This window comes from Syngnathus leptorhynchus, chromosome 18, assembly GCF_054491065.1.
Source record: "Syngnathus leptorhynchus isolate UIUO chromosome 18, UIUO_Slep, whole genome shotgun sequence".
NCBI classification, from domain to species: domain Eukaryota; kingdom Metazoa; phylum Chordata; class Actinopteri; order Syngnathiformes; family Syngnathidae; genus Syngnathus; species Syngnathus leptorhynchus.
The window spans coordinates 6324903-6344086 of NC_141212.1; the positions used below are offsets into that span (position 1 = coordinate 6324903).

Consider the following 19184-nt stretch of genomic DNA (forward strand, 5'->3'; position numbering starts at 1 on the left):
GGAAGTTGACTGTGTCATTAATACCACTTGATGGAGAAAAGTCTGGAAATGTCCAGAGTGACAGCTCGACCAGCATAAAAGCATCTGAGGCACAGCACAAGCCACAGACACAAAATCCAAAGAGATCAACAAGAGAAGACCCACAAGGGAACAGGCCCAAGAGCCAAGAAAGCCATTGAGCTACAAGATCCAGAGACACCACAGAGCACTTTTGAGTGTAAGTTGACACTTTTATTCTTCCTATAGACTTTACTTTTACAATGCCGATAAACTTTTTGATATTTCTACATTCATTTGGATTGCATCCTATTGAATGCCTTCTTATGTTGCTGGGACGCTTACGATTTTATTTGTCCATAGGTGTAAATGATTTATTATCACTCCAGCTCACCAAGACTCGAATAAAAGTGTTATTGAAAATGGATAGATGAATGATTTTAATGTGTTGCCGTAATGTTGTCCTCCTCACAGGAGCATCTTGACAACCTACTGAACAAAATGGTCTCAGCGAAAGGCATTGCGATTGGCATCGACCTGGGCACCACGTACTCCTGCGTGGGTGTTTTCCAGCATGGCAAAGTGGAGATCATCGCCAACGACCAGGGCAACAGGACCACACCTAGCTACGTGGCGTTCACAGACACCGAGAGGCTCATTGGTGACGCTGCCAAAAACCAGGTGGCGTTGAACCCCAACAACACGGTGTTTGACGCCAAGCGACTGATTGGAAGGAAGTTCGATGATCCGGTTGTAGAAGCAGACAGGAAGCACTGGCCCTTCAAGGTAGTCTCTGATGGAGGGAAGCCCAAGATCCAGGTGCAGTACAAAGGGGAGGAAAAGGCCTTCAACCCAGAGGAGATCTCTTCCATGGTGCTGGTTAAAATGAAGGAGATTGCCGAAGCCTACCTTGGCCAGCAAGTGTCCAACGCCGTGGTAACGGTCCCTGCTTACTTTAATGACTCTCAGCGGCAAGCCACCAAAGACGCGGGCGTCATCGCCGGACTGAACATCCTGAGGATCATCAACGAGCCCACGGCGGCCGCCATCGCCTACGGTCTGGACAAAGGCCATTCGTCAGAGCGCAATGTCCTCATCTTTGACCTGGGCGGCGGGACCTTTGATGTGTCCATCCTGACCATCGAGGGCGGCATCTTTGAGGTCAAAGCCACCGCCGGAGACACGCACCTGGGTGGAGAAGACTTTGATAATCGCATGGTGGAGCACTTTGTGGCTGAGTTCAAGAGGAAGCACAAAAAGGACATCAGCCAGAACAAAAGGGCCTTGCGGAGGCTGCGCACAGCATGCGAGAGGGCAAAGAGGACACTGTCCTCCAGCTCCCAGGCGAACATCGAGATCGACTCCCTCTTTGAGGGCATTGATTTCTACACATCCATCACCAGGGCACGCTTTGAGGAGCTGTGCTCTGACCTGTTCAGGGGAACCCTGGAGCCAGTGGAGAAAGCCCTAAGGGATGCCAAGATGGACAAGGGCCAGATCCACGATGTGGTCCTGGTTGGTGGCTCCACGCGAATCCCCAAAATCCAGAAGCTCTTGCAAGACTTTTTCAACGGCAAGGAGCTGAACAAGAGCATTAACCCAGATGAAGCGGTGGCTTATGGTGCTGCTGTACAAGCCGCCATCCTCACAGGGGACACCTCGGGCAACGTCCAGGACCTGCTGCTGCTGGACGTGGCCCCTCTGTCGCTGGGCATCGAGACCGCCGGAGGAGTTATGACGTCGCTCATCAAACGCAACACCACCATTCCCACCAAGCAGACGCAGATCTTCAGCACCTATGCCGACAACCAGCCGGGTGTCCTCATTCAGGTCTTTGAGGGTGAGAGAGCCATGACCAAGGACAACAACCTGCTAGGAAGGTTTGATCTGAGCGGGATCCCGCCGGCTCCGCGAGGCGTGCCGCAGATCGAGGTTACCTTCGACGTGGACGCCAACGGCATTTTGAACGTGTCGGCGGTGGACAAAAGCACCGGCAAGCAGAACAAGATCACCATCACAAATGACAAAGGCCGTCTTAGCAAAGAAGAGATTGAGAAGATGGTGGATGACGCCCAAAAGTACAAAGCTGAGGATGACCTGCAACGGGACAAGATCGCTGCTAAGAATGGTCTGGAGTCATACGCCTTAAACATGAAGAGCAGCCTGCAGGATGAGAAACTGGTGGCCAAGTTGAGCGAGGATGACAAGAAGATTGTGATGGACAAGTGCGAGCAGACCCTCAACTGGCTGGAGAGCAATCAGCTGGCAGACAAAGACGAGTTTCAGCATAAGCAAAAGGAGCTGGAACGAGTGTGTCAGCCAATCATCAGCAAGTTGTACCAGGGGGCGGGGCCAGCGGGCGGCTGTAGGGGGCAGGCTCAAACCGGTGCCCAGGGGCCCACCATTGAAGAGGTTGACTAAAGACATTACTTACTTGCATTTCAGAATGAAGACAAAATGTTAAATGTTAGTTATTTAAATGTTTAAACTCATCATATTGTTCAAGTTTTCATGTACATTGTTTACTCAATAAAGTACACAAAAATATAATCAATGCTGTGTGTATCACTACAAAAAAAAAAAAACAGTGACCTCATGGTGGCAATGTTTGACTTGGTACTTCTCTACTTTGATTTTATGGACATTCCAATCAAATCACATAGAACTTGAGGGTTATAATTGCCAATGACCAAAGCATAAGTCAGGAACTAGTCACCCACTAAGGTTAACATCAAAACCCCAGCAATCTATTCATTGTCTTACCTGAGTAAAGTAGCTTCAATAAAATAAAAACTCACCGATCCACCTGGATAAAAAAAAAAATTCATATAGCAGACATGGAAAGTACTTTTGTCAACTCAATATCAATTTTGTAAGGGTGTACCTAATGCATGTGAGAGCGTGTTACCATTTGTGACAAGCTGTAAATTGAAGCAATGCAAGACTTAACCAGCATGTGAAATCTCATCTGTCAGGAAGAACCATAGTCAAAAACAATGTTACATTATTATCACATCATAGCTGATTTGCTGACACCTAGAAAGGCAGGTTAAACTCACTTTGACCTCTGGGATGTAAAACGCACATTAAGCGGCGCATCCAGGGTGATAACTAGACCGAGTTCAAAAGGGTGATAGGTTATTTATGGTAGTTGGCATGGTCGTAGACAACAGATGGCAACAATAAGATGCATTCAGTGTATATCTATAGTTTAAGAGCTCCACTCTTGTCTTTGTCACACACAGTCATGACCTCTGGGGTAAGTTCATGGGAAAGGTGACAATAGCTCATCCATAATAATCACGACACCAATGCAAAGGAATGCTTGAAAGTGAAGCAGGATAAATATAGTTATTTCTTAAGACAATTCTAGAACTCTGAATTTTTTTTTTCTGTTAAACGATTTTTTTTTTTATTTGCTAATAAGATACAGGACACATTATATCCAGTTTGATGATAAAACAGAATTTATTCCAGCTCAAACACATGTTCAGCACTGATGGCATTTTCCAGTTTCAAGTCCACCCAGTCAGTGTTGCGAGGCGGTCTTCATAGAGGCCATTTGAGTATCTCATGCATGTGAAAGATAACATTAATAACCACGGCCCTGTTCTATTTAAGGTGTTACGCCAATTCCGGTGAGTCACAAATGTGGGCCATGGAACAGGACTATCCAGACATGCCAATGAGTGTATGTGCAAATGGCCTCTATGAAGAGGATACAATCTAATATTCACATGCATACTTATGTGAACAATAGCTGAAAATAAATCAGTCAGTGTCGGTATTGGCGATTTATATGACTGCAGCTTGAAATTACTGAATGCACACAAGTTTGGTTCTTTGGTTCAGTGTTTGCACACGCAGCCAGGCGTTGTGCTCTGATATTTATTTTGGTATTTTAAAACCCATAGTGAACTGAATCATTCCCACAAATCCACTGCTTTGTTCAGCCAGCTTGAAATGAAAAAGGCAGTCAAGTAGTAAAAGTGTGAGGAGCCATTTTGGACTGCAGAATGTAATAAGAATCCATAGCCAGAAAGAAAGCGGACTTTTAAGGTTTCAATTGAATGAATGTATAAGTTAAATAAAGTTTCAATAGGATTTGATCCTTAAAGTGGGGAAAATGACAGAGATGTGTTTTTCTAAAAAGCCTAACGCTATGTTTACGCTTCATCTGTCTTTAAGGCAGTGGTTAATTGTCTCCTTTCACTTTTGCATAAAAACATTTGAATATATATTCAACCTCTTTTTCAAACACACGCTACTGTAGTTTCTCAATTCAGTACCTGGACAGTCAGCCGAGCCGCTATAATACGAGCACCCGTGGAGTTCTTCACATCGCCTAAACACAGCAGCAAACGTCCCATTCCAGATCTATGTCTCAGCAGGACACGACCATTCTAATATACATATTAACTCACACAACAAAAGAATAGCAAAGCAAAAAAATCAATAAATACAAAGCACACAGTGCTAAAAACTTAATCATCTCATCTCCTCATCTTTTTTTACCAGTTCTTTGATTGTTCTGTCTTCTTTCACATCCTGTATTTCCATCCAGAGAATTAAAGCTTACTAACGAATCTGCCTCCTCTTCACACAACCCTCTCTTACTTACTTACTTGATACTTCTAAAAAAACAAACAAAAAAAAACCAACAACAACAAAATAAAAACACTTAAGCGCACACACACATGCATGCTTGGGTAAAAATCAGTAGGCTTCAGGTTCCTTGCTTAGCTATGCTCGATTATGTCAACACAAAAGTACAATCACAGTGACAAGACAAAACATTAATTCAGAGCTATACATCAGTAAATGGACTGCAGTTTTGGGTCTTGTCCAGCAATATGTGTGCTTAATTTGCACGTGTTTTCAATTACTGCTAGCTAATAGGGAAGTTTCTTGTCTCCATTTTAGCTTCTTCTTTGGCTGGGATGAAACACCACACTGCCTGAGGAGAGTGGCAATACGTCCAATTTACTGTAAACAATGTTTCGTTTTATTGTTATCTACATTTAAGTAAATGCCCCTGATGTTCTCTATATCGGAATTTTCTGGGAAAATACACTATAGTTTAAAAGAAATTAAAGACCCGATAAAGCCAAATCAGAGATGTGTTTTCTAACGATATTAATAATGTCAAGATAATTGGTGAAAATCTGAAAAGACAAAACGATGTAAAATAGTGCCTGGTCACGCAATTTGGCTTATTATTATTATTATTATTGATTACTTTTATTAAAAATGTATCTATTATTACGATTATAATTAAGTCTGACTTGACAGGCTTTGGGCTGGTTTAGACACTTTAGAGTGCCTCGTCGTCAGCCGTGAGTTTGTGCACTTCATAAGGAAAAGGCAGAAAAACTGAGGGGATGTGTAGTCTGACGTGACAACTAGCATGTAGCATTTATATCTCCTGCACATTTGTGAAAGACAGAATTTTCCTCCAAGTGTGTTAACACTGACATTATTTGTTACATTTAATCTGGAGCTGAAAATAGAGGCTCATACTTACTCTTTGTATTTGTTGGTGATGAAAATTTAACCTGCTGGAGGAAGAAGAAGAATGCTTCATGAGAATACACCAAAGAAAAACCAACAACAAAGCAGTGTCATGATAAAATATGTTGCTACCACACATGGCTTCATAAGAACCACATGGGCCTCAGCGTTATATAACTAGATGCAGATGCATGGTCACAGCTGGACTCTTTCATGAGAAAAAACTTGTGGACATGATGGTTACTTCATTAACATCTTAAAATCAAACTATGTGGAATACATAGAGCTGGACATTTTGCCAGTATACAGAATATTAAAGTGTTATTAGGGTAATGGTGCAGGTTAGTGTCCGCATGACTACACCAAACCTGGGGGTACACCAGGAAATGGTCTGCACGCTCCATCTTTGCTAACGCCCGGCACATAAAGAGGGCCGACTAATGAGACGCCACGCTAATGAAGTACAAGGCTAAGTCATAAGGAAAAGATTGTAAAGTGGAGTTGTATGGATGCAAGTGCTCAGACATGCATCCGGAGAAAAAGGGGCAGGAATATAACTAGTGCAGGGCGATCAATAAAATATTTCGTTTATTCTAAATAAGTCAAATTTAGAGTGTAGTCTTGAATCATATTCCAGTGAGGACAGAAGTCTACTGTAAGACACAAACAGCCTTTTGCCTCTTAATTAGAGAAGCTGCTAAAAATTACTTGAAAGTTGTGTTTAATCTAGTTTGACTTTGATTAAATGAGTTTAAAAAAAATCATATGGATATAACAATTAAAAAAAAAAATCTTTCTGTATTGCTAAAATTTACAGTGTCGGTTTAGAAACATTTCCTACACAAATGTGGTTCACTGTATTTGACATTTGAAATACATTCCTCCACTATGTTGATTTTAAAATAATTTTCAAAAGCATCAATATTTTCCTACAGGAGATGTACAGCAATACCTCTGTCTTTTCCATTTAGCAATCTCTCCTCTTCCTCTCGACCTTCATCTGCTTGGAAATAAGGTTCCATTTAGGCATGTATGTGTTACAGCAGAAACATTTCTTTTAGTCACATGGGATTGATTACTGCGGTATATATTATTTACAGATAAGAACATTAAAAAGTTACACAGCTAACCACCAAAAGAAACAAACAAAAAAAACACATCAACATGACTTATGTTGGTCCTCATAGAAAACATTGTTATTATTACAGTCAAACTGAATACTGGGCTAAAATGGTTGTGCAGCACAAAACAACAATCAAACGAAGTGTGTGTACCAGAATGAAGCTCTTTGACCAGTGAGGACACAGTGTTGGTAATGGAGTCAGCTGCTACCAGAAGATCATTCCTTAAGTTTCTCCTGGGGCCTGAAGACATTCAATAACAATGAATATCTTGAAAACATATGACTTGAAATGGACCAACATTACCTTTATAATTATTAGATAAAGCGTTTTAAAATATATAATTAAACTGTGCATATGTAACTAAGGCAACACTATATTCTAAGTGGCCGTATTTGCCTAGAACATCTGACATATTGTTTTCACCTTTTTTTTTTTTTTTGTCAAGGCTTTCTACTTATAAAATATGGACGTAGGGCAGCTTAGAGATGGTTTGTGTCGTGTAGTGTTTGTGTTACAACTATACAGATGCAACAGAACCTAATCAGGCCAGGGTTGGATACAAATTAAAGTTTCTTGACCCTTCAAGTGCATTCACTTCTCCCCCTGTAGGCCAAAATGTGAAGTGCATTTGAATTTGTGCCCTTTTGCCATCTTGTAACAGTGTCTGCATGGAATTAATAAATTCAATCAAAAAAAATAAAATAATAACGATGGTCTCTATGTGGTTCATTCATCAATGGGCTGCTGCACATAATGCAAATTGATAAAGTGTCTGGTAAATCATTTTCGCAATGTTACCTTGGGCAAAAGCCTCCTGTACATCTCCACCCACACCAGCAAGGGAGTCTTGGGTCGAATACATTTGTGGAGACGCGGTACCAACCGAGCGGGCAGGTGAAGGGCTCGGCCGGGAAGAAAAAGAATGTGAGGAACCCGCAGCCTGCGCCTAAAAGAAAAATTTGCAAGGATTAATCAATATACTTTATGAATAATATGAGATAACATTTGAAAAGAAATATGGAACTGTTGTTCCTAAACAGACAAGTTATTTTCCCATCCTGTCATGTCTTTAATCATTTTAAATAACCCAAATGATTTAGTCCATCATGAGTAGAGTTAAACTTACTGCCTGTCGCTGTTCCTCATCCTACAGGATCAGAGCATGGGCAAAAGAGAAAAAGAGTGAAAAGAGAGAAGTCAGACATGACAAGTGATAGAAAAGGAAAGGCTCTTAAAGAGAAACCAGAGGGAGTAAAATGACACATAATTAATAGCATAGAGTTTAGGAGAAAGATGTGGGGGAATAAGGGAGTGTGTGTGTGTGTGTGTGCGCGCAAGTACAAACGACTAAATGCCACGCTTAATAAAAGGCCATAGTTCAAATGAGTGTGTGTAACCTTGAGTAGCTTCATCAGTCCCTCCAGCTGGACCATCAGTTCTCTCCTGCTCTCTTGTAGAGATGACATCCTCTGCTCCAGCTCATCTTTCCTCTGTCTGCAACGCAACAAATTACAATTCGCACTTTGGAAGTGAAGCAGATTTATTAAGTCTTATTCATGAAAGATTTAAATGGCAGAATATTTTTTATATTCCGGGGTGTTAATAGAGGTGTCTCCTGATATAGCAGATATTTTCTGTTCAGTTCCATTCAGAGATCACCAACGACAAGAAGCGACATAATACTACTTACTAGACTTACTACTGCATATTGTGTACACAAATTTGTAAAAAAAAAAAAAAAAAATGAACAGTTTCCCATAGCAAATCCCACCTGTTCGGTTTGTTGTTATTATTGAAAAGCAAAAATATGTTGGATGATTTTTTTTTTTTTTTTTCGCACCCGGCTTTTCCAAACATCCATCTGTCATTGCCATCTGCTACGAAGCCTCCCGCTCGGTTCTGCAGAGCGTCACTGCACATTTTTAGCTCAGTCAAACACTGTGGCTCACAACGTTGACAATTCATCGTCAGAATGGACTGACTTAAACTGCAGCGACTTATACGTGGACACACCTGGAGGTCTTATTTGCATACGTGTCTGTGGACCATGTTTTAGTGTAGCTCCTAGAGCGCGTGTTTACCTGAGGAGGCGAAGCTCGGCCAAGAGAGTCGGGTTGGTGCTGCCCTTTTCGGGACTGGGTTGGCACACGGCATCATGTTCTGAGCGGAGACGCTTGATCTCTGCCAAAATCTCTCTGTGTAATGAAACAAACATGGCAATCAAAACACAACATGACCAACCAAGCAAGGGGAGAAAACTGGACTTTTTTTTTCTATTTATTACATCATGGCTAAGTGATGATGGAAAATGAACTGGAATATATTTCCCAATAAAAATGTGGGCTGCTTAATCTAATATGAATAATAAAATTGAAAATATATTTAATACCTCAATCAATTTTTACAACACTTTCCCTACCTGTTTTTGGATTCCAGCTGAGCGATGAGCTCCCTCTTCTGTTTGTTTACATCAAAGTTGATGCTTCGAGTGGGTATCACCTAAACACACACACACACACACACACACACACACACACACACACACACACACACACACACACACACACACACACACACACACACACACACACACACACACACACACACACACACACACACACACACACACACACACACACACACACACACACACACACACACACACACACACACACACACACACACACACACACAAGATGAACAGACATTGATTGCCAGTGTTGTGTGCATTCACCGTGTGATGGTGCATGATTAAAACTTATGAGAGCTCACCCCTGAGCTTTCAGTTTCTGCCAAACGAGAAGTGTAGCGGGCGATAAGTTTGTGTTCATCATCTTGCCTGCCGGGGCTGGGTATGCTGCGAAGAGAGAGATTATGTTTACTCGAAATTTAACATCACTTTCCAACATGCAACCTTTTTAGTCAATAATCAAACAACAAACCACCCAAGGCAAACGTGTTAAAAATTAAATGAGTTCTGTTAGTGCATATTCATTTTGCTTCTGCTGGTTAACCAATGGACTGTAATGTAATGTACTGTCAATTTGCTTTTTGCACAAAAGCTTAAAAGGAAAGTAACACTACAGGGTGAATTCCTGGAGAGAAAAAAAAATAAAAATCGACTGCTATTTAAAGTAGCAGATGTTTCAAACTAACACATGACGCACCAATAATTCCCTAAAAGGCTGATTGTTGTCAGAGTGCTCAACAGCACTGAAAACAAACTGCATCAAAACTGACTTCTTGTCTTTTTTCCTTACTAACTATCATGTTTTCTTGTTTATAATTGGTTCTTGTTTGCCTTTACTTAACAAAAAAATGTGGATTCCAATGAGTGACTCAGCTAAGTGACTCGCTCTTAAAGTCCTGCCCTACTGTATCCCTGCAGCCTCTCACCGTGGGCTGCTTTGGAGGCGATTCACATAAGCGGCGATCAAAGCGTGTTCCTCGTTCATGCGATGAGCTGCTGCCAAACTGCTGACACAAGTTATACACACACCAAAGTAAGCATTCAAATACACTACATGGGCAAAAGTCTTGGGACAATCAGATGGCTACTAGAGGAGAACAATTTAAGAACTTTTACCATGACTGCCATGGCTGTAATTTTCATGTCGAGCAATGCAAGACATCTAAAAATCATGCACCAATTGCAAATGCCACACTGATATTTTAACTAACATTACCTCTTGGAGGACTCTGGTGCTGATGAAGACAGCAGCATGGCCGGACTTTGATTGCCAATAGGTTGAGCAGGGCTACACATACATAGCAAACACAATGATGAATTATATCAATGACACAAACAAAGGCTGAAGTTTATAGCAACGACTTATTAAAGAACAGAGCCCTAGCTAACACATTTGAAGCTTGCATTCTGAAACACATTCACACGCTTCGGTGTAGTCATGCAATGGTGAATCACTCCGGCCAGAGCAAACACAGACGGAGTAAAGATCACAAGAGGTACAAAAAGAAAGACAAAGCGATAAGGCTAAGCGAAAGGCTGAAAAACACAAAAACTGAGAACTACAACGACCTAATGCTACTTCACTATGTGCATACTCACAGCTAAATACAGCGGCTCTGTGCTGGCCTGATTAAAAGCTCAATGCTGGGAGGCATGCAATGAACCCATCTGCTGATGTTTGGAAAGTCAAACACTGTGAATGCGGCTACAGGGGGCGGAGCCGCCAAAAGCACTGGCTGGATTTGTTATTTCCCTAAAAGCTACCTACATGTTCTGTGAACATGTAACGATCAGGGTAATAACAAATAAGTTGGTAAAAGTTGACTCCTGAGGAATAATTTACAACTGTCAATGAAAACCAACCTTTATACAGTAAATTATTGACAGTCAGACTGAAGTCTCGCTTCGACAATATTGTTTCTATGTGCTTCCAGAGTGGGTACACTGTAATAATTCAATAATACCAGCTTCAGTAACATAATGAAACAGGTTCAATTACTCATCAGTTTCACCCACGGTAAATCAAGGAAATGCATTCACACGTCGAGTAGGCTAAAATGTTTTAAGTGAGCAACGATGAAAGTGTGTGTGTGTTTCTTACACTATATTTGCAAGATTTAGGGTCCTCTCAGGTTCTTCTGGGTAAACTGGGTGGGAGGGTTCCCTGGACGATACACAACCCAGAGTTTTGCCCAGGGCTCGGCCCAGCTTGGTCGCAGGCGACTTCTGCATGAAGACAAACCAAATACAATATGTAATCAAAAGCTGAAGGTGTTTTGTATTCATCCATGTTTCTGAGTCAGTTAATATATGTAGATGTGGATATTTTGGGGAAAGTACAAGTTTATAGCACTGCCCATTCTGCCCCTAATGCTTGTATCATTATTTTTCATCTTAAACTGTCGTCACTCACCCAGGATGAGTGCTCTTTCATCTGATGCTGGCTGTTATGAGAGCCGTTGACATTGCCACGCCAGAAGCAATTTTGGCAGAGTTGGTACCCTCGGCAACGGAGACAGCGATAGCGAAAGCCGGTTATACCATTGCTACGACAGTATGAACATGAGACGGGATGGTAGACTAAAAGGAGAAAGAGAAAAGAAACAAAGTTTAACATTCTGATGGAAACAATCACTTTTAATGTCAACGTATGAACCCATGGCAATGTAGCGTCTTCCAATCTATTTTTATCTACCATTTTCCACATTGGCAAGGCGATGCATGAGGGGTAGCCACACAAGACAAGGAGGAGGGTCAGATACAATGTCCAGAAACATGTTGAGCATCACCCTCTTCTACAACAACAATTAGAAACAAACTCTTCAGAAAGAAAAGCATCACGCATAAACGAATCAGACAGTTTAATCTGCAATGAGAAATCAATTTCGAGTAATTATCTGTAACACTATGAACGTGTTTTTTGACCTGTTGTGGGAAGCAGGAGCGGACCATGTTGTTTGTGTAGCCAAAGGATGGCCCTTCATGCACAGCTGATGGCAACTTGAGGGCTTCTAACAGAAAATGGTCAAATTTGGACAGGACCATCACACCGCTGGAGTCTGAGACCTGAGAAAACACATCTGCACATACACGTCGATTAAGTCGACAGCAGCAGTAACTTATATTCTCCACAAGGTGGCACTTAAGTATAAAGTGTGCAATGAATTTTCATTATGAGACAGAAAATTGCAGTACAGCTTTTACAACTATTGAAAGCAAAGGGTTGTAAAATAATAATGTGCTTAAAATAAAATAGCAAAATGAGACTTTCCCCTAACTGGCTACTGTACTGACAATCATTTGATATTTTTTGCACATGAAATGATTTTAAAAACATCCATCTCTAGTCAAGACAGTATCTGCTGTTACTTACAGCGGAGTTTGTCCACTAAGTTCCCTCCACATAGCACAGCCAGAATTGCCTTTACCGAGAACACTGTCAGTCGGCTCTCTGGTTCGCTGAAACGAGATGTGTAGATGTCTACAAGCTTCTCATCAAGTATTTGTCATTTTTATAGAATGTGGAGTTACTTTGTTTTTCTCATTTACCTCTCAATGGCAGCGAGTATGAAATCAACAAACAGAACAGTACTCTCTCGTGGCTTAATTGGGTGTGTGGTGGGCAGGCGCTTGCTGAGCTGGTTGAAAAGTGATGACACCAGGTTCTCCAGCCTGGTCACAGATATGCCAGCATTCAATTCCACTGCATTCAGACCAGCATCACGCACTGCTTCAATCACGTTGTATATGTCGATGAGATGCACTGCAAAAGGAAAAGATGGTAAACAAAGAGAGTTTTACGGAAAGAGCTTTTTACTTTCAGACTTACAATTACATCTCTTCTGTATGAATCTCAGCTTGCAGGCTGTTCGATATGTCGAGAGACAAATGGCGTCAAAGTCCTGGTCCGCTGTAACACAGAAAAAAAAATTCAAGAAAGCTCATGCCAGTCATTTTGTTAAATAAACAAACAATGCACTCACCAAGCTCCACCAGGATCTGCCTTCTGGCTACTTCGGTGGGCAGTGGATCTCCCCTCTTTCTCTCTGTCCTGCCCCTCTCCTCCATCACCATCCTGCATCAAAAACATGACCAGGGATAGCAGTCTTGAGTTGTTACATTTTTGCTGGAGGACTAAACAGTCAGAAACAGGTTTAATCTGTAAACCTGCTTTAATAGTTTACACTTAGTATTCTTCTAGGGAAAATATCCTGATGAATATTTCACTTCACACAGCCTTTGTCCATGGTTGTTATAAATTGTGATTGAGTGGCATTTGGAACGATATAATTCAAGTGGCAACAAAATTCATTCAAGACTAATTCCCGAAAACATTCAAACATTTACTCCAAGACATAAAATCTATTGTTGGCATTTACAGAAAATCTGTATGGAGGGGAAAAGGAAATGCAAAGAAAATGGATACACTCTCCCATAAACTTGAAATACACACAAATATTGGCATTCCTTGAATAAATATAGTGACAGGCTAGGCCACACCCCATTCACCCACCACCCTCTATACACATTCCAGAGAGGATTTGAACATTTCCCAGGAGGCACACACAAAAAAAGGATTCCTCCTTTTAGTCAACCCACATACTTCTTAATCCTAGCTAACTAGTGTAACTAGTTCAAAGGTCCAAGGGATCCTCTTAAGTGTACAGTGGTGGAATAATTGACGTAAATAATTGATGTTGTAGAATAAACCAATATTTTGGGCATTAGAAACCAAAAAAAATCTCATTCTCTTTTTTCCTGGGTCCTTGCTATCTCATCATAAAATGATACAGTCAGTAATAAAATAATATTTTTAAGTTACAGTGAATAGAAACTCAGCATGGAGTGCACCAGCTGTTAGGAACCATCTCTCACTAAGAGATGACGACTCTCTCGAGCCCACCACTTCTCCCACTCTCATGGTGAGTGTACTGCTATTATCAACTGAGGTACGCTGCGCAATGGTGTCTATGACACCAACATTTAGGATCTTTGTGGTGCAAAGTCAACTTCGCATTTTAAATGTGGACCCTTGAAACCTTCTTTGACATAATTGTCCTTGCCGCTATTACTCCCCACTAGGTCAGGACAGGAATAGTGTTGTTGCTACAATGACTGGGAAAAAATGGCCACCGATCCATAACATCTCAGAAAGACATTTTATATGAAACAAAATATCAGTACACTTACAGGAAGTAAAAATGTAAGGAAATATCTTTGTCCGCCCTTTGCAGCTGTAATATCGTTCCCACTGACTCTTATGGAAAACTTTTGGCAATGTCTTTGGGGTGTGACTGTGGAAACTCAGTCTATTCATTCAGAAGAGTTTATCTCGGCCTAAATTCAATTCACTAAATATTTATTGTTGAAAAATAAAATGGAAAGAATTTGGACAATTTTAAATAAACAAAAACTTGATTAATCCTTTAAATTGGGAACCTTTTTTTTGTACATCTACAGGACAAAAATATATTTTGACAAAATGGAAATGTAATGGCTTTAATTTCACATAACAGTAAAACTTTCTCCACTACATAAAATGTATTCTTGGTTTATGAGCAGTGAACACAAATAGGTTTAGAGCTGTGACAGAGGTGCATGTATTCTGAGAGGAACCTCTAAAAGGCAACGGGACTGATGCCTATAGAGAGTAGAGCGTAAATGGAAAGGAACCTTTGACATTTACAGTTGATAGCATGTGTGTTGCTCTTCTGAGTGCCTTAATGCACAACTGTTTTTTTTTGTTTTTTTTGCACCACGGTGTTTTATGATACTTGACATTTGCTGAGGTCCGAATAAACAAATACACTCGGGGTAACTGATGTTTGATGAGTACTAATCCAAACCACAGTTCTCCCAAGCACGTCTGGCTTCATTCAGTATCGCACGTAACTTTTGCGTTGCCAAATGCTGTAGCGTGGATTACAAGAAGATTTACAGCGGTGTGTTGTTAAAGTAGCATTATCACACCATTTACAATACTTTTGGCTTATGTGACCTGAGTGCTTATGTTCATACCTCTCTGTGTCAGGGGGGTCACACTTGGCAAGGGGAGCCTCAAAGATGTCTAAGAAAGAGACAGAAAGAAGAAAATGGTATTTTAAAAAATATTTCAGCTATCAGACAATTACACAGCCACACACACAGTCATATTCTTGCTTCTGATTCTAATCTTGACACATAGCAGGACAGTATATTACCATTAAAGAACCTGCCAACTGCTGAATTAAAAAAAAAAAAAACTTAATGGCATAGCAGCAGGATGATAACCTACTGTTTCATTTTACAGCACAAGCTTTGTGACCTTGTTATTTTTAAGTGCGCAACAATTTGTCCCGATGCTGAAGCTGCAACAAACTCAATTGCAGCCGTCAGCAAGCCTCCGGCAACAAAGAAGTGAAACATTTTCTCAATATACAGTCATCCTCAGGAATTACCAATGATGTATTATGTAGACTAAGTCTGCACTTGCTGTATATTTTTATATGCTAGTACACTAAGGCAAGATAATTCTGACAGCTGCACCAATGAGTGAATGGCAACCTCAAGAATGTAGACTGGTAACTAAATCAACCCGGCTCATTTTTGTAATCTGAAATAACAACAAAAGGCAGAGAGATACTCTAGTAAATCCAACAATGTGAATGGACATACAATGGGCAACAGTCATAATGAAACATGTCTGTTGAAGTCCTCTTGACACATACTGTACAAGCACAAAAAGGTTACACCGTTGTTTAGAATAATTCCAGCCTCACACAGTTGTCGAAGTAAAATGACATTTGCTCTTAATGTTAGCATGTCTTGTTAGCCACTTCATCTAAATTAGCACATGGACAGCTGACAATCCAAAAAAGTAGACGTTAACTACGAGGCAAACTGTCGGGTAAAATATCACGCATCACTTTTTGCTTCCATATTTCATCATGAGAAAACCCTGGAACACTATTTTGCAAAGGGAATGTCTGAAAGTGTGTCGTATCAAGACAGACCACCCAACCAGTACACCTGTGCCACCATAACATAACGCTTGTAGGCCTGACAGAAACACTCACATACACACCTTTTTGCAGTGGTGATCAGCATAAACCATAAACTACCGGATTTGGCAACCCCAAAAATAGTCCACCACAACAGTTTGAAGATGAATCCCACGGAAGAAGTTGGAAGATTCAAAAAGCAAGAAAAAGGCGTCAAGGCAGGAGAAGGCATACTAAAGAGGGGTAAGGGTGTGTTTACCACCGATTGGACAGCACACAGGCCCATGCAGGAATCACATAGCACAGAACCATTTGCAGCTGCTCCGTAGTCTCATGCCTACCCTGACAGGTCTCAAAGTGTGTGTGCGTGCGTTATGCATGATGCGTATGCAGTGAGAATAACTCTGGACAGACGTTACAGAAATACCCATGCGAGCTACAGTATTTCTTTTCTAGACGCCGCTTTACTACCACTTTGAACAGATGAAGCACATTGACTTAAGTCACAAATCCTTCCAGACACGTCAAGGTTTCATCACACTGAGAAACCAGGTTATCCATTCACACTTTGAGGTGCTCTTGATGGATATTTTAGGTTGTGTTGTGTTTTCTCTGCAGCATTTACAACAGCAATCCAGTCAAATGCCTAATTTAGAGGATTTAAAGTGGGTGGAACACAGGATGACATCATTTTAAATGTTGTCCAAATGAGTCATTATTAGTTATTATGTACAAGTCCTGTACTTTGACCCCTGGGCTGCCATTGAGACTGACCCAGTGTGGCCGATAGCACATCACCAGGCAGGTAAAAACAGCAACACATCTCATGTAACGCATGCAAGGCAGCTAGCGTGCCATTATTTATTTTGAGAATTAGCAGTGAGATTGTTGTGCACCAATATGGTGAAGAATTGGAGCGTAAAGTACATGGAATGGATTCGACTGGTAATTTAAGTATTGACTCTCATGGAAAAATGTGAATTTCCCCAAAATGTGCTGGAGGGCTCTCATCAAAGTTTCTTATTACATGACAAGTTGGTACTCTGAAAAGCCACTTTTGTATGAGCGAGAAGGAAAAATTAACCACATTGCGTACTTCACAGTCGCTCAGACTCAAATATGTAATTCAAACTGGTGATTTGGAGTAAATATGTCTCAATGTTCAAATAGCACTGCTCAGCCAAAGCTTAACTACATTTGTCCAATGGCCTCCACTTTGTATCACGACAAGAGTTTGCCACTTTATAGACATCACCAACTGTTTTCTGATGTGTGTTTTATATTGTAAATCAAATGTTTTAAATTTGTGCTTTCAAAACTCATAACAGCAATAAATTCTTCTGCGAGGTGTCTGGAACTAATTACACAAAAACATTGGCACTGTTGCCACAACACCAGAGACAAAAACAACTGAATAGAAACATAGTGGAACATCTATTAAGAAAGCTTTCTACAATTCTCTCAATTCTAAAAAATAATTTGACATTTTCCTTTTTTAGTGACTCTTATTCCAAAAGAGGGAGGGGTTTAAATAAGTGGTATGACAAGAACATGACAGATAATTAGGTTCTATTGTACACTAATATGAAATTTTAAGCAGTGGTGGGACATGTTCTTTAGATACCGGAAGGAAGGAAGGAAAGAGTCAAAACATCAGATGTTGAGACTTGAGAGTGACAACAAGACTGAAAGGGAACGCCAAGAAATCGGAACTGAATGTGCGTTTCCTGGGCAATATAAATAAACTTAATATGACTAGACAAGTTCATGATAAACAGAATTAAATCATCTTTACAGTAAGCTCACTGATGCGCAGGAAGCCATGAATGTTTTTTTTTTTTTAGATCTCCAATTGACTAAATGCATACTTCCACTCATTTAAAAAATATCATACTTGACATACAGAAATTGACGATCATCCGGATTAAACGCCGTTTTAGGAAATGAACCCCAATGTTTTTTTTTAATCCTATAATAACTGCTGAACAAGTACGTCATATGATAGGCGAAACCAGTAAGGTAAAATAGGAAACTAACTATAGCGAAGTCCTGATTAAAAAAAAAAAAAGTTTGCACGACTCTCAATTACTTGAGAGTCGTGCAAACTTTATCACACAAAAGGAAGGGATGGACGCCGCTATGCAAAACGTTTTTAAAATACAATCTGAGCAACCCTCAAATTAAAAAATATTTCAAATTACTGTAATCTGGTTACATTTGTAGCGGTGACGTGGGCGGCCATGTTGACTAAAAAGTTGCTCACCCTCCCCACAAATAGAGATCGTTGCAAATAAAACAGTCAGGTGTTGAATTATGCGATATTTAAACGGTTAAAATGTCAAATAAAGACTTTAAATGAGAGGTTGTACTCACCGACAGGTATTCGCAGCGGGTTTACGTCATCTACACACAAATGCGAGGCAATCGTTGAGTCAACTTCTAGGCTGCTTTTCTTGCGTTCCTCAGCTTTCGCTTTGCCCCTCTCGTCGTCTCTTCTTGCCTCAAGTTATGTTTAAGACATGTCAAAGCCGTCCAGGTTTATATTTCCGTGGTAGCGAGCCATGTTTGTGCAGCCTCCGTGGCGGCTGCCTGCATGCCAGCCCGCCTGTACCGGTGACCGCTGACTGACTGTACAGAAGCATTTTTTGAAAGAAAGTCACTCCTCTTTGCGCCATGTTCCCTCCCATTATTATGATTCTCTATCTAACCAATTCAGAAAACAGATTACAGAGGAAATCCAAGATTTGAACCCTGATTTGTAAAACTGTGTGGCAGAAATTCCAATCACTATTTATTGAAATTGAAACTGGCCTTGGGGGGGAGGACTGGATGTTGCAAGTGTCCATTCTCCAATCGTTGTGACATTTACCGGCAATGTGTGATCAAATGGCACACAAACACATCCCAGAAAGTCACTTTGCAATGATTTAGGAAGATTAAAATACTTGGGGTAGTATGGATCGTCCAGTAAGCATTCCCATACAGTACAGTATGAAGTGAAAAGTTTTTGGACATTTCTCAATTTTTTGGGTTGGTTTGCTTCCATCCAAAGTCCATAAGCACTGCTTTTTTTTCCCTTTTTTTTTTTTTTTAAAACAGCTG

At 40.7% G+C, this 19184-nt stretch overlaps 2 protein-coding genes across 11 annotated transcripts; one reads left to right on the forward strand and one right to left on the reverse strand.

The window, feature by feature from the left end:
* Positions 1–123: 123 nt before the first annotated feature.
* Positions 124–2509, forward strand: LOC147042639 (heat shock 70 kDa protein 1). Its single transcript, XM_085937076.1, has 2 exons — positions 124–217; positions 472–2509. Exon 2 carries the CDS (start codon positions 499–501, stop codon positions 2416–2418), a length of 1920 nt encoding a protein of 639 aa, XP_085793202.1. The 5' UTR covers positions 124–217; positions 472–498; the 3' UTR covers positions 2419–2509.
* Positions 2510–3418: 909 nt separating this feature from the next.
* Positions 3419–18832, reverse strand: dtnba (dystrobrevin, beta a). 10 transcript variants are annotated; one of them, XM_085937086.1, is made up of 22 exons: positions 18456–18832; positions 15121–15169; positions 13086–13177; positions 12932–13012; positions 12652–12865; positions 12476–12561; positions 12028–12182; positions 11798–11897; positions 11516–11682; positions 11204–11328; positions 10319–10390; positions 10029–10109; positions 9405–9489; positions 9052–9131; positions 8714–8827; positions 8030–8126; positions 7759–7779; positions 7431–7578; positions 6783–6872; positions 6461–6508; positions 5522–5552; positions 3419–4631 (listed from the first exon to the last, which is right to left on the reverse strand). In XM_085937086.1, the coding sequence occupies exons 3-21, from the start codon at positions 13174–13176 to the stop codon at positions 5548–5550; spliced, it is 1860 nt and encodes a 619-aa protein (XP_085793212.1). In that variant the 5' UTR covers position 13177; positions 15121–15169; positions 18456–18832; the 3' UTR covers positions 3419–4631; positions 5522–5547. The 10 variants fall into 10 exon arrangements, with proteins under 10 accessions (XP_085793212.1, XP_085793207.1, XP_085793211.1 ...); XM_085937081.1 differs by having other exon boundaries at positions 5522–5555; XM_085937085.1 differs by lacking the exon at positions 3419–4631 and adding an exon at positions 4793–4950.
* Between the last annotated feature and the right edge of the window lie 352 nt (positions 18833–19184).